General features: G+C 37.9%; 1 protein-coding gene across 1 annotated transcript in view; it reads right to left on the bottom strand.

Annotated features, from left to right (window-relative positions):
• LOC129005780 (ATP-dependent RNA helicase Ddx1-like) overlaps positions 1-14,655 on the bottom strand; it is a 112,390-nt gene extending 97,735 nt beyond the window's left edge. Inside the window, exon 1 of the mRNA XM_054434789.1 lies at positions 14,474-14,655. Within this exon, the coding sequence (XP_054290764.1) occupies positions 14,474-14,489 (16 nt within the window). The 5' untranslated portion in view covers positions 14,490-14,655. The remainder of the gene's footprint in view (positions 1-14,473) is intronic.
• Between the last annotated feature and the right edge of the window lie 335 nt (positions 14,656-14,990).

Genomic DNA, 14,990 nt, shown 5'->3' with positions numbered 1-14,990 from the left:
GCATTTTAAATGCGATAATTTTACAATAAAACAGCAATTCTGCCATGTTTACGATGTGAAAAGCGTTAAAGTGAGATTTGCAGGCGATTCACACAGACGCACACTGATTATGAGTAGCCTACAGTAGAGAGAGTAATAGTCAATTGAGAAGTGTATAGACCTAGTCAACGATACCACCTTCCATAGCATACCTGCCTCTTCCATAATTATTATCACTACAATACAACTACTATACACAATTTCCAGTAGATCTGAATAGAAACGGCCAAAAATAAAACGATAATATCCAATAAAATTCACAGTACACATAAATCATCACACCTATCCTTTTATATCAATTTATTTCACTGCATTAATTGCTAAATAAATAAGTGTAAACAAAGAAAAGTAAAAACAATAACAGTTTGTTTTGAATCAGCTGTTTGGTTCAAATAACATTCATTTGAAAAAAAAAGAACTGGTCACATGTAACAGGAATACTAGGTGGCGTTCGCAGAGGCATCCACAAAATTGAGCGGAGTCATCAAGGGTTCATATTTGTTTTTGTCATACTGCAGTAAAAACAGTAGTTTTTAATGCATGCGTTGCAGGTCTAAAGTAGCATTTTTATTCTCTAGGGAGTAAAAATCGTTTTTAGCCTCTATGGAGTAAAAATCAGTTGTTGCCAACTCAGTTGTAAATTTCGATTGTAAAAGATTGCATGTATCGAAAATACGTATCGATTCGTGCTTCGTAATCATTTTAACCTACACAGTCTACAGTCTCTTCCCATAGAATTTTAGTATTGCAGATACATAAATAAATTCCCACACTCAACAATGCTCACCTTTACTACTTCCTTCACCACCCCCTACGTCGTGGACCTGTTTCCCTCTCTTCTTATTGAATTTTAGGATTGCAGATACATTAATGTAAATGCCAAAGACAGTTCCCACACTCTGCACTGCTAGCCTTACTAATTGCTTCACCAATTCCTACGTCATAGACCTGTTTCCTTCCCATCTCATAACATTTAAGATTACAGATACATTTATCTAACTGCCCACACGGTTCCCCCACTCTGCACTGCCAGCCTTTAATACTTCCTTCACTACGTCCTCCGTCGTGGGGCCTATTTCCTTGCCTTCTCATAGCATTTTAGGATTGAAGATACATTAATGTAACTGTTACAGACTATTCTGACACTATGCTCATACTTTACGTTTTCCTAAGCCACTTCTTACGTCGTGGACCTGTTTTCATCACTTTCCATATAATTTTAGTATTTTAGATACGTTAATCTAATTGCCACAAACATTCCCCACACTCTGCACTGCTAGCCTTTACTACTTCTTTCACCATTTTCTATGTCGTTGGGATGCTTCCATCCCTTCTCATGGCATTTCAGCTTTGCAGATACATTAATCTAACTGCTACAAACGGTTTCCAGTTCCCACACTCCACACTGCTCACCTTACTACTTCACTCACCTCTTCCTACGTCGCGGACCTGTTTTCCTCCCTTCCCATAGCATTTTAGGATTGCAGATCTCTTAATCTACCCGTCATAAACAGTTCCCACACTCCGGACAGCTCGCCTTTACTACTTCCTTCACCACTTCTTACGTCACGGACCTGTTTCCCTCCCTTCCCATAGAATTTTAGGATTGCAGATACCTTAATCTAATCGTCATAAACAGTTCCCACACTCCGGACAGCTCGCCTTGACTACTTCCTTCACCACTTCCTACGTCACGGACCTGTTTCCCTCCCTTCCAATAGCATTTTAGGATTGCAGATACCTTAATCTAATCGTCACAAACAGTTCCCACAGTCCGAGATGCTTGCCTTTATTACTTCCTTCACCACTTCCTACGTCACGGACCTGTTTCCCTCCCTTCCCATAGCATTTTAGGATTGCAAATATAATGGTAATAAACAGATTCCACGCCTCGAACAGCTCGCGTTTACTACTTCCTTCACCACCTCCCACGTCGTGGACCTGTTTTCCTCCCTTCCCATAGCATTTAAGAATTGTAGATACCTTAATCTAATCGTCATAAACAGTTTTCACACTCCGGACAGCTCGCCTTTACTACTTCCTTCACCACTTTCTACGTCACGGACCTGTTTCCCTCCCTTCCCAAAGCATCATAGGATTGCAAATACCTTAATCTAATCGTCATAAACATTTTCCACACTCCAGACAGCTCGCCTTGACTACTTCCTTCGATACTTCCTACGTCGTGGACCTGTTTCCCTCCCTTCCCAAATCATCATAGGATTGCAAATAGGCCTACCTTAATCTAATCGTCATAAACAGTTTCCACACTCCGGACAGCTCGCCTTGACTACTTCCTCCACGACTTCCTACATCGCAGACCTGTTTTCCTCCCTTTCCAAAGCATTTTAGGATTGTAGATACCTTAATCTAATCGTCATAAACAGTTTCCACACTCCGGACAGCTCGCCTTGACTACTTCCCTCACCACCTCCTACGTCGCGGACCTGTTTCCTCCCCTTCCCATAGCATTTTAGGATTGCAGATACCTTAATCTAATGGTAATTAACAGATCCCACGCTCCGAACAGCTATTTTTTACTACTTCCTTCACCACTTCCTACGTCGCGGAACTGTTTCCTTCCCTTCCAATAGCATTTTAGGATTGCAGATGCCTCAATTTAATTGTCATAAACCGTTCCCACACTCCGGACAGCTCGCCTTGACTACTTCCTTCACCACTTCCTACGTCACGGACCTGTTTTCATCCCTTCCCATAGAATTTTAGGAATGCATATACCTTAATCTAATCGTCATGAAAAGTTTCCACACTCCAGACTGCTAACCTTTACTACTTCCTTTACTACTTCCTACGTCATGGACCTCAAGCTAGTGTCGTCATTTGATTATATTTATGATCCATACCGTTTCTGTTCTAATTTCTGTGGAATAATGCTATCAGCTATTTCTTTATTTACTGCATTCAAAACAGCTGATCATATTTCTTTGTTTATGTGTCAAACACTGCTTCCATAAGGATTACATTGAAACTTTGAGACCCAGTGGGGCGGATTCCTGAGAGACTTTTTTAACGCCATATAGATGTTGGCACTCACCGATATGGTCTTTATCACCATGCAAAATTTGAAAACGATTGATTCAGCCGTCTAAGAGGAGTTTGCGTATTACGAAATGCATAGGAGACGACGTATAAGAGCTTCGCTCGCTTCGCTCGCTCCGCTCAATAAAAAGTAAACACTCTAGTAAAGCTAATGACTTAATTGTCAATGTTTATTATCCATACCGTTATCAGTTCTATCCTTCATAATTACCCACCCTCATTGAATAAATGTACATCGTAATTTCCCATATTAGTTAATTTTAACTACTGTACAATATATTCATAGTTGAAATAAAAGTGATATTTTCACGTTTGGGGATCGCTGATATAGGCACTCCCAAACGTAACCACAACTGAACACGATTTCATAAAAGGATGGTTTGTCTAATTGCAGTATCCTAGGTCAATGTTGACGTTGTGTTCAATCTATGTCATCCACCTGTTTATCTTTGTATAAAACCCGGCTGAGGTTGTGGTGGTATTTTAAAATCGTGATTCCTGATTATTCTTGATCTTATTTTTATGACATCAAAATTTCCGGGCCTAATCCAAACAAAGTTAAAACAGACAAACATTAATTGTAAACAAAAAGCTACTATGAAGAATTAAAACATGTAAACATTTTTATTTTTCTATTCTTTCCTTGAAAAGTGGAGCAGTAAAATAATTTGCATTCATCCTTTTTTATTAACACTCGTGCACAGAGCCTCGATTTTTACTGTGGTTTAATTGATTTTGGTCTAAATTATTTTAAACTGTGGTCTAATTGTCTCTACTAATCGTACTTATTTCCTATAATCAATGACAAAATAAGAGTAAATAAAATAACCTCATAGTTCCATAGTTTATATTTAACCAGCTGTTAGTTAAAACAAATTATATTGCTCTAAAACAAATCGAAGATTACAAAGATTGCTTTAAAAAATAATTTGAACATCCTAGTATTTTACTATGTATAATTTAATTAATCTGTCATCCTCTTACAGAAGAATTGAGCGTATCAATGATTAGCATTACACATAGTATAAATAAGTCAACCCTAAGTATGTCTTTACATTTTTATCCAAATGCTGAATTTGAGACACAAAAGCTGAATGTTTACAGCTGTTATGTTAAGCAAATTATTTTATGCCAAAAGCTAGTTTAGAATCTTAGCGTCGGCTGCTAGACTTTTTAAAAATTAAAACTTAATTTCTAAAAAACTGGGACCCTAAACTAAAATTATGGCTTTCTACATTCCCTAGTTCTCAAAATTATCTTTCTTGCAACACAAAAATCATGAAAATCCGTCGAGTGGTTGATTCAGAATCGTGAAATAAAAAAACACTGTTTCGTTTTGGACGTGTTGCAGAAAGTCAACAGTCCCGGAAGGTCAAATAATTTATACCTGTGCCGCTAGGTCAAAAACTACAATGTTTGCAGTGTCTGTAGATCAAAAATCCCAGTAAGTCAAATAGTACAGTCCGAGCTAAAAACGTGGTCTATGTTAAAGCAATTGACTTATTGGGAATTTGACCTAATGCAACAGCAGTTTTAATATAACGAAATAAGATAAAATATAAGTTCAGTTTCGCTGAGTCAACAGTGCCGGAAGGTCAAAAGTATAATCTGTTAAAAACAACGATAGTCCTCTCGACGCATGACTTCAATAATTTCGTGTTTTGGTGTACTTAAAGTTGTGCTAAAATTTTGAAAATTGGCACAGAGCTTCTTGGTTAGTCCTACTCGATGACTATTTTGTTGGAACTTTTAACTATTTACCGATCTAATTAATAAAAATTGATATGTATGGTGAAATAGTTTTAAATCGTGATTTCTAACATGAAAAAGTTAGCATGCGAGATTTTGTTTTGTTTTTGGGTTAGAGAGGTTTTGTCTGTGGCAAAGTTGTAGCCAAAAGTGTGATGCGTAAAATATATTTTTTTGAATTTTTTACAATCAGTGGTTCAATAGATAACTTGGGTTGAAGAGGACGGCAAATTTAGCATTTCGCAACGCATGGAAAGAACTACATCGTACGATGCGACTGCTGAGTGGACTTTTAATTTACAGTTCTAAGAACAAGAAAAAGATGAATATACAGATCACCAGTACATTCATATTATTTATAAAACATCTTTCTGTATTACCAGCTTACATTTTTCACTTATAAGAATACTATACATCATAAACAGGGTGTTAAAAATAAGCGGGGAGATACTTTACCTAGTAATTCCTTGGATCAAAATAAACAGAAAATCAAGGATAACATTTTTTCCAAAATCGTTTCGTAAACCAGATATCCACCATTTTGTATTTTTTACATACAAATATTTATCTTTGCACTTTTCCTACCGATGTTTATGAAACTTGGTACGTATGTTAAGGTAGGAGAGACCCATGTTATAAAAAAAGATTCATCTCGATTCACCCTAAAATTTCAAAATTTAACACTTAACTACAATATAATATACTTTACTACACCACAATATTTACGTATCACCATAAATCTTTAACAAAATAAAACGTTAACATTTTTAAAATCCAAAGTAAATCAATATAATCTTTCTTTTTTGAAAAATATAAAAAAGGCGATGGTAAAATAACGACAGGCGAGTTTCGATCTGGGTGTTTCAGGTTTGAATCTAGGAGGATTTAACATTAATTAGGTAACATTAATGTTTAATCCTCCTAGGTTTGAACTGATTGAGAGGAATACATGAAACCGAAGGGGGGAGGTAGCAACAAGTGCACTAGTATTTACTAGTGTCCAATTACAATTTGATGGATTTAACCAAAACCTTTTCTATTTCACTTATTTTCAGCTGTTAAATTTCAAACGATACGTTTTAGTGACATCATTAACGTTATTATCATCATCATCGTTAGAGTTTGGGTTTGCGGCAATGTATTTTTATGAATAAAACCTTTAATTTGATACCAAACAAACTTGACCTCTGCTGCTATTTATTGACTGTATACACTATTAATTAACAGCTGTGTCTCAGGATTGTGTCGGCCTTAGTCACAAACAGGACAAAAAGATCGCTCCACTCATCCCAAACTCATCTCCATTCATACTTGGCTTAAAATGCATACATTTGTATGGTCGCCATTTCAAAGCAACATGGCTACATTATCAATGACAAACGTGGAAAACCTTATACGAGTGTGAGTATAAGTCCGAAAACAGAGTAAGTCCGAAAACAACTCTAAAAAACAATAAGCAATAAATTGCAAGAACCGTTGCTTATATCATTGGGTATACACTATCTACTGACGTGTATACTCAATGCTTATATGTATCGAACTGTTATATGTACATCGTGAGTATTTCCATTAGTTGTTCCATTTAGTTGTGTGTCCATTAGTATAATATTTAAGTTGACTCTTTTAAAGTCAGCGGAAATTGTAACTGTTATTACCCTTGAAATAATGTTTGTGTAGTACTTTGCAATCCTACCAATGCTTATAGAATCATACGATTACAATTTTCTGGTTAGAATATGTCACATAGAGTGGTGACTACTGTATCTAGTTTTTTGAAATTCAGCCGCCATTTTCCAAAATGGGAGTCTTCATTGACATTGATCATTCTTGCAGGAGTCTTCATTGACATCCAAGGAGCCTTTGATAATGTGTTCTATCATTCAATAGAGGAAGCACTGATAGACAGAGAAATTCCGCAAGAAGTTTTTTGTTGGATAATGGCTCTGCTGCAAAGCAGAGATATATCAGCCACGGTCGGCGACTAGTCAGTCGAGGCCAGAAGAGGGTGTCTGCTAGGAGGAGTCTTATCTCCAGACATCTTGCTGAGGGAAGCTGAACAAACAGGCATTGCCCTACAGGCCTTTGCCGATGATCTAGTGCTGACCGTGAGAGGGAAACACTAAGGCACTATTGAGGACCTTACCCAGCGGGCAGTAGATTTCATCGACAATTGGTACAACACAAACAAAGGTTTGACAATTAACCCCACAAAAGCTGAGATGCTGACCTTCATGAGGAAAAGGAGAACCAAAATCTTCCCACCCCAGAAAAGGGGAGTGAGGGTCAAGTCAGTCAAGGAGACTAAATATATGGGTGTATACTTTGATGAGAAGACTTGGAACAGGCACATAGATCACGTCATAGCCAAAGGAACAGGAGCCATGGGTGCCTGCAGAAGAACATTTGGCAAAAAATGGGGACTCAACCCGAGATTGATCTGGTGGATGAAGCCATAGTCAAGCCTATGGTGGAATATACAGCCCTGGTGTGGTGGCAGAAGGCAGAACAGACTGGGGCAGCTGCTAAGCTGCAAAGACTTGCCTGCACGGGGTATGTGGCACAACAAGATCATGACCGACAGTGGTGATGGAGTCAATTCTAGGCGCACTCCTATTTGGACTGGATATAAAGAAAAGGGCAGCCCTGGAGACTTGCAGCAAAGGAGAAATATCTCTTTCGAGAAGGACAAGTCACATGTCAATTCTAAGGGAATTCCCAAGTTTAGACATGGAGATGACAGTTTCAGATCTCATGATTAGGAAGCATGACATTGCTAAACCCTACCGTTTTACACAGATGGATCACGGAGGGAAGGCAGGTCAGGACTTGGGAATGTATGGGATTGGAACCCACCTCTCAAAAGCCCTTGGCAAAACGCCAACTGTCTTCCAGACATGGCAGTAGAGCATTGTGTAAGACTGAAGCTAGATAAAATTCTGAAGAGGAGAGTGGTTCTTATCCTCTCAGACAGCCAAGCTGCTCTCAAAGCAATCGACACCTGCGTGGTGGAATCGAAAGTGCAGAACTGCAGGAGCGCCCTAAAGGCTTTGGGCGAACACAACAGAGTACAACTTGCATGGATCCCAGGTCACGCTGGGCACAAAGGAAACAAAAGAGCGAGGAAGTCCAAACTCGTCAAGCCTGAACCATGGTGCGGTGTCCCAGTGTACAAAGGCCGAACAAAAATCCTAGCCTGGGAAGGGGGATAAAAAAAGGTATGGTCAAATACCCCATGCATAAGACAATCAAATCATCAATCCTCTTAGTAGGGAATGGAGAAACATCTTTGACCTCCAAAAAGGGGAAATAAGCCCCTTGATAGGCCTCCTTACAGAGCATGGCCAAGTGAGGAAGTACCTCAGAACAATATGGCTTAGACAAACGGATCAGTGCAGATTATGCCTCTCCGAAGCGGGATCCGCTGAGCACATATGGCTGGAATGTCCGTTGTTAGCCCAGAAGAGGTTGAAATACCTTGGAAAGCATTCCTGATACCTACTGAGTGAAATAAAGGAAATGGGTGTACACCAACTGATAGGCTTCACAAGGAGACTTCAGTTGGTGGACTAATCTTAAAGGTTGCTGGTGTTACAAAAATCTTTCAGGTAGTAAGGGGTAATGCTACCCCAGCCCCCAAGGAGAAAAAAAACTAAGGCAGTGAACTGAAAAAGGTACTTGAAAAATGGCATATTCCCTCTGAGAAAGTGGCCAGCATCTTTAGTAACATCAACAGTGATAGCAACATGGTTTTGGAAGCTCAGACTATTTTCTTAAATAAGCAGATACCATGTTTTGCTCACACATTGAATCGTATGACAACTGTGGTTATGTCTACCCCAGAAATAGATTCCGTAATCAGGAAAGTTTGGAAAATTGTAATCTACATCAAGAACAGTGTTATAAACTCAGACGAAATTAGAAAAATTCAGGAAGAGAGTGGTGTACCAGAGAGCAAAGTCAAGAAAGTAGTACTTGATGTGAAAAGCAGATGGAACTCCACCTTCTACATAGTTTAGCATTTTTTGGAACTCTTGACTGTAGTAAGCCAAATTTCAATCTGTGACAACAACAGCCCTGAGACGTCAACGCCAACGTCCTCTGAAATCACTGACCTACACCAGCTTGAGTTTCTACTTTTTTTTTTTCCTAAGCACGCTAGGCACGAGCCTGGGGTTGTTTTTGAGTTTCTACTTAGACTGTATGAGCCTGGGGTTGTTTTTGAGTTTCTACTTAGACTGTATAAGTATAAAACAACGGAAATTTTCTGAAAAAAGTTTGACTATTTCAAAAATAATTCCAATAGTGAACTGTTTTTCTTCTCATCTGGATACTTTTGAAACTCCACATAAGCTGTGAAAAAAGCATTAGAAACCGAAATGGCCAAACGCTTTAGCAAAGTAGATGAGAACCATAGTTTAGCAGTAAGCACTATTCTGGACCCCAGGTTTAAGAATTTACATTTTACATTTTTAATTCCCCAGTTGCTTGTGCAAATGTGATAATTAAAATCAAATCAGCAGTTAAGGTTTTACATAAAGAAGCCAACCAAATTACTGAAGAGGAGAAATATCATAAACCTACATTTGACTTCTGGAAGGTATACAAGGAGCTTGCTCAAGGTAAGAAACAAGGGACCACTTTCATTCTCATCCTCGGAATCCACTGAGTTATTTTCCTAAAATGCAGTAAACCCGCTCAAATCTGGGAGGACATAAAAATCTGTGTTTCCATCTGTGTAATTTGTGTTTCCATCTCTATACACCCTTGGAAGGCAACATCTTCTTCATATAGCAACAAGTGTTCAAAGACAGAAGAAAAGGTTTATACAGATATAAACAGGTTGTCACCAAAATATCTTGCCAGTGTCAGTGATGAGGACTGGTTCAAGTAAAAACTCAAGAATAGAGACTGTATTTCAGTAAGCCCCCTCAAATCTGAGAGAACCTAAAACCTCTAATTCCATCTCTGTACACCCTTGGAAAGCAACATCTTCTTCACATGGCAACAAGTGTCCAAAGAAAGGAGGGACAGTTAATGCAGATAGAAACAGGTCATCACCGAAATATCTTGCCAGTGTTGGTTGTGAGGATTGGTTCAAGTAAAAACTTGAAACCTTGGTTCATGTAAAAACTAAAAGAAAAACTGTATCTTAGTATCATTTCATTGTTTCTTTGGTTATGTTTGACTTGTTACAGTATGAATTGAAAGTTTTTAGTATTGTTATTATTATTCCATCTTTTAAATAAAAAATAATAATTAACTATGAATAAAAAGTTAATACACTAGGGCATATCCTAATGTAAGTAGCACAGTACCAATAAATATTTATTTGAACAAGTACCATATTAAAACTTTACTTCTGAATAAAGTGACTAAATAGCGGTCTAAAATTAACATTATATGGCCAATTAAATACCTTTTTTATGTAATAGCCTTTTTCTGAGTAAGTAATATAAAAAAAAAAACACATTATCTTTATAAATTCATGTAGGTACTTAGGTGAAACCTGTCAAAATCGATCGTCCCACATGAGGTCTCAGGCAAATTCAACTAACAACCAAATAAAACAGGTTGATGAATTTGTTGGATATAATATTTCCTTTTCTTTCATTTCGCAACAAGTTGCTCAAAAGGTTTTGCTGAATCAGTTTTTTTTTTCATTCAAGCTCTTTAACCATACAGAAGGAGATAATATGAAATTATTGGGCCTGCCGTCTGGTAGAGGGAGTTAATATTACTGATAACTGGTTCCATATCCTTTTAAAAAACCTTCAGATTGTATTTGGATCTTAATCAATGAATTGCCATCTTTGATTGTAATTGTAAACCAAACAGAAATTTAATCAGTGGGAGGCTTTTTTTATTTGATAAAAATATAAGTTTGTCTTGTCTAGAAAGCAGTAACATTCTTTCTTCTAATTTTTGTTGTTAGCCTATGGATTACGTTAAATATATAAAAATTGGTGTAAATACCTGCTCCTTAGTAATTCAGATTATTGCAATGATGCTGATTTGGTGTGTAATTGCAATTAATAATTTGGATTACTAAGAAGCAGGTATTTATCCTTCTTACCAATTATATTATTTATACCAATTTTTATATCATTCTTACTTCGATCCCGGGTCTTCTCTCACACTGTGCAATTTCGATTCCTACCCTTCCCACGTCGGTCATCATCCTTTATTTGCATATCAATGAATTTCAAGTTTGACAGCAACCTCATGGCAAAATTTCACAAATTTAGGACTTCTGTCCTAAGGTTGATGAGGTCCTGAAGTTGCTGTCAAACTTGAAATTTATAGACATGGGAATGAGGGTCCATTGCCTCACCATATCAATCACATAAAATTGTACACCTATAGTCTCGCTTTGCCAGTGGCGGCGATAAAGACCCTGAGGGCCCTCCCACAAGTTTGTTCGCTGGGCTCACTCTCCCAATAACCTTTAAAACATTATCACATGTATTACCACTTAAACTTGCACTTTGGCTTGGCACGGCATCTCCCGAGGCAACAAGGTGTATCATCGTCTTTCATTATTGTACCAAAATCGTGAATACTTCCCATAGTCATGGAAGAAACATTATCATAGTCTACCGTGATTGCAATCAAACCTATGACATCTTTAGATAACAACATCATCGTCTCCCGCATTCCATTTCCCAGCGGCAAAATCGTAGATATATCTCTCGCTGAAAAATAAATGTCATTATCGTCTTCCAAAATCACGTCGAATTATTGAACATCTCCAGCGGCTGCGGAGACATTGACGACCCCCCCCCCCTCGTGGGGAAATGTTTTTGTCAATAACTGCGATCGCGGCAAAAGTGTAAGCCTAATCTTTCAATTTAGTGAGCATGGTCCACGTGGACATAACAGCTTTTACTTTTAATTGGGCATTATTGTATTGAGTGCTGAGAAAATCGGCTTGAGCTTGATTTTTTGACTTTGTGCTTGATCTCTCAAGCTTGTAGGCCAGGCTCTGCTCGGCTTGAAAATCGATACCGGTATTATATAAAAATCAATGGTTCCCAAAGTAAACAGATTTTGAAGCAATCTGATTTGGGCCAAGACCCATAGGTGAGTAACAATTTTTTACCTGACTCGAAGTAAACAAATCTAAAATGCGAAGTCAACCAATCCAAAGTGCAGCCTCCTAATTGTAAGGAATGAAATGAAATAAAAATCCTTCTATAGCACCAATGAAAGAATGGAATTATTTATTAGCTGGGGCCCTAGCCACCTAGGTTGATTCGCCGATTTGATTGTTAAAAAGTGTTCAAGTTCATTTAATTGGATCAGCATAGAGGGCCCTATCTGGTGTGACCCGCCGAGGGCTAGGAGGATTATCATTAATGTTTTATCCTCCTCTGCCGGGGGCCACATTGGTACTTGATACAGCCCTATTATAGGGCCTTCACACAGGCACAAGGACAGTTGATGCAAACTGCACGAATGATGACAATTCTTCTACTTAGTTGATGGAGAATTTATATCGATTGGTCAAGTAATAGTGTCAGTTTAGCTGTTGTAAACTACTTGTCCTAGTGCTCTCTCTACTGGTTTTAACGAATCTCTGTCATAAAAAAACTTATGCTAATTCTCTTATAAATATTGATATGATAGGGGGCCCTTGTGGCTGAGCCTGTCGCACAATTGCGGGCCCGTGTCGCAGTAAAATTTCCCAAAAATCCTGATAAAGGCTCACAGGCCCCCCAGCACCGCAGGGCCTGTTATCGCCACTATTTGCTATTTTGTGCATAGAGTAGACCATAACTGTAATGAATCTGACAATTGATCTTGAACAATAGGGGACCACCACCTCCATGAGTTCATAGTGGATACAGCTCAATTAGTAACAAAATGCAAATGAGATGAGATGCAATGGCGCTGTTGTGTTTCCGTATTTTATGTATGGGTGCGTTCACAAAGAAAGCTGGTTACAAGCGCTTGCAAGTTCCAACCCAGTGAGAAAAGTCTACATTGTTGGTTCAAAGGAAATTCAATCCAGTTCATGAATGTCACGATCCAAATGCATTCAATTGATCTAGACTGGACCTTTTTGTAGTATCGGGTTTGAGCAGTTTTATATGAAGCTAAGCTGGGTAACCGTTTTGGTACGGTATTTTAAGGCTGCTGTTTGATGCAATTTTAGAAGGCAATATTTTTATGTGGTTTCAGTCAACTATCGCAAAGTGAGTGAGCATAGCGGACGAACTTCAACCTGGAGGCGAGTTAGCGTAGCGAACGAGCTAACCTGAAGGCAAGTGAGCGTAGCGAACAAGCTCTAACCTAAAGGGGAGTGAGTGTGGCGAACGAACTTCAACCAGGACGTGATTGAGCCATGCAAACGAGCTCATCTTGAAAATAAACGAGCATTTGACATAAAACCACATTAGGACAGTACAACGTCTGTCGGGCCAGCTAGTTAGTTATAAAATTAAACTGTCATAACCTAACCTAACCAACCAAACTTGCAGATAGGCCTAGTGAAAACACCGAATGAAGGTTTACTAATAATCGGTATTAGCATACCTAAGTTGAGGAATTGTACCCAACTTCTCTTTAATTTGTGTGTATTACAATGTAAATGATCACTGTTTTACAGATTTTTGCCTGTGGTCTGTGTGTACTGTTAACCAAGTGACAGCCAGTCTATGCGTAAGGTTCAAATGTAGGCCTATACCTTGGTCTGTGGCAATGACTGCGACGTCGCATAGGCCTAGGTATATGTGACACTCAATAGCGAACGTGTTAAAAAGAAAATTTTCAAGCCTCAAAAATCGTTGATTTCTAGCATTTTTCTCGATTTTCAAATGTGATTTTCAGGGTGAAATAGGCGTTTCCCCCAAAAGTGCCAATTATTATATTAACATATGTAATTATCTATAACTTAACTTAAAAACATATTAAAGTTATCTAACGTTTAATAGCCTATATGTTTAAAGGGGAAAATTAAAGGGTACAGTTTCTTAACTGGGCTATGCTAATATTGATTTAAACTATCGAATTGAAAATATTGATTAGCTTAATAATCGATATTTTTAAATATATCTATTTTAAAATAAAACTATCATAACCTAACCTAACCAACCTTGCTGATGGTGAAAAATCGCATGAAGGTTTACTAATCGAATCGATAGTTTCAATCGATATTGGCATGGCCCAGTTAAGAAACTGTACCCAAATTGAAGTGATGATCCAGATGTAGGCCTAATTCTCACAGCCTCATAAAATTTATTTAACGTCAGTAATATAGAAATTGGTTAACTTATTGTTTCTATTTAGCTCACGACAAGTGAAATGTTATAATCGATAGGCTATTTAAGATAGACCTAGGCCTATATCATATAAGAAATGTATCCGATTATATAGGCTATCGGAGGTTCTCTGTAAACATAGTCATCAGACCCAGAAATTCTTTGATGTCCTATAAATAGGTACCGTACTCAGCTAAGAAACAAAAGTTTCCGTATATCATTAAAATAACAGCCTAACTCAATTAATAGGCCTAAGTTATTGGTCCAAAAATAAGTTGCCGGTTTCCAACTCATAAAACTAACAGCTAAGGCCTAATTCATGTTTAGGCCTACTAAGTTACATAATAATCATCACTCTTCCTCACCTTCAAAAGCAGTCATTATGTAAGAATTGTTTACTTAGATTAAAATTACAAATTCTTATCCTGTAATAAGTGCATGAATTAATTATATTTCACACTGATCGTATCTCTGAACCATGGGATCGATTCTAATCCTATCTACGTTCGCTATCCTTCCTTAAGTCCTAACCTAAACCTAAACCGAACCGACCCTAGTTCTAGTTCCTAGTTCCCAATGTTGTTATTGTTAATGTTCACGGCCGTGAAGATAGCTGTCACCAGCTGTCGCCTAGCAGTTGCGGCGGCTCCCCCACTCCGTCACCCTGGCCCCAAGATAGATAGTCTGTTATTATGAGAATAGACCACGAACCTCACCTTGCTACTGATTGATTGCACCTACTGTTATTACACATTGTACAAGTATACAGGATTATTCTTATAAAAAAATATGTAAATTTAAAAAGTGAAGGATCTTTAGGAAAAAATGCTGTTAAAAGAACACAAATACAGTGGTTTATTATTTCATTACACTATGACCAAC

The sequence above is a fragment of the Macrosteles quadrilineatus genome, unplaced genomic scaffold (genome assembly GCF_028750875.1).
Source record: "Macrosteles quadrilineatus isolate MER2022 unplaced genomic scaffold, UCM_ALF_1.0 Scaffold_33__1_contigs__length_1397503, whole genome shotgun sequence".
In the NCBI taxonomy this organism is placed as follows: Eukaryota; Metazoa; Arthropoda; class Insecta; order Hemiptera; family Cicadellidae; genus Macrosteles; species Macrosteles quadrilineatus.
Note: the sequence above shows the minus strand (reverse complement) of the source record. Positions and strands in the feature narration are given on the sequence as shown.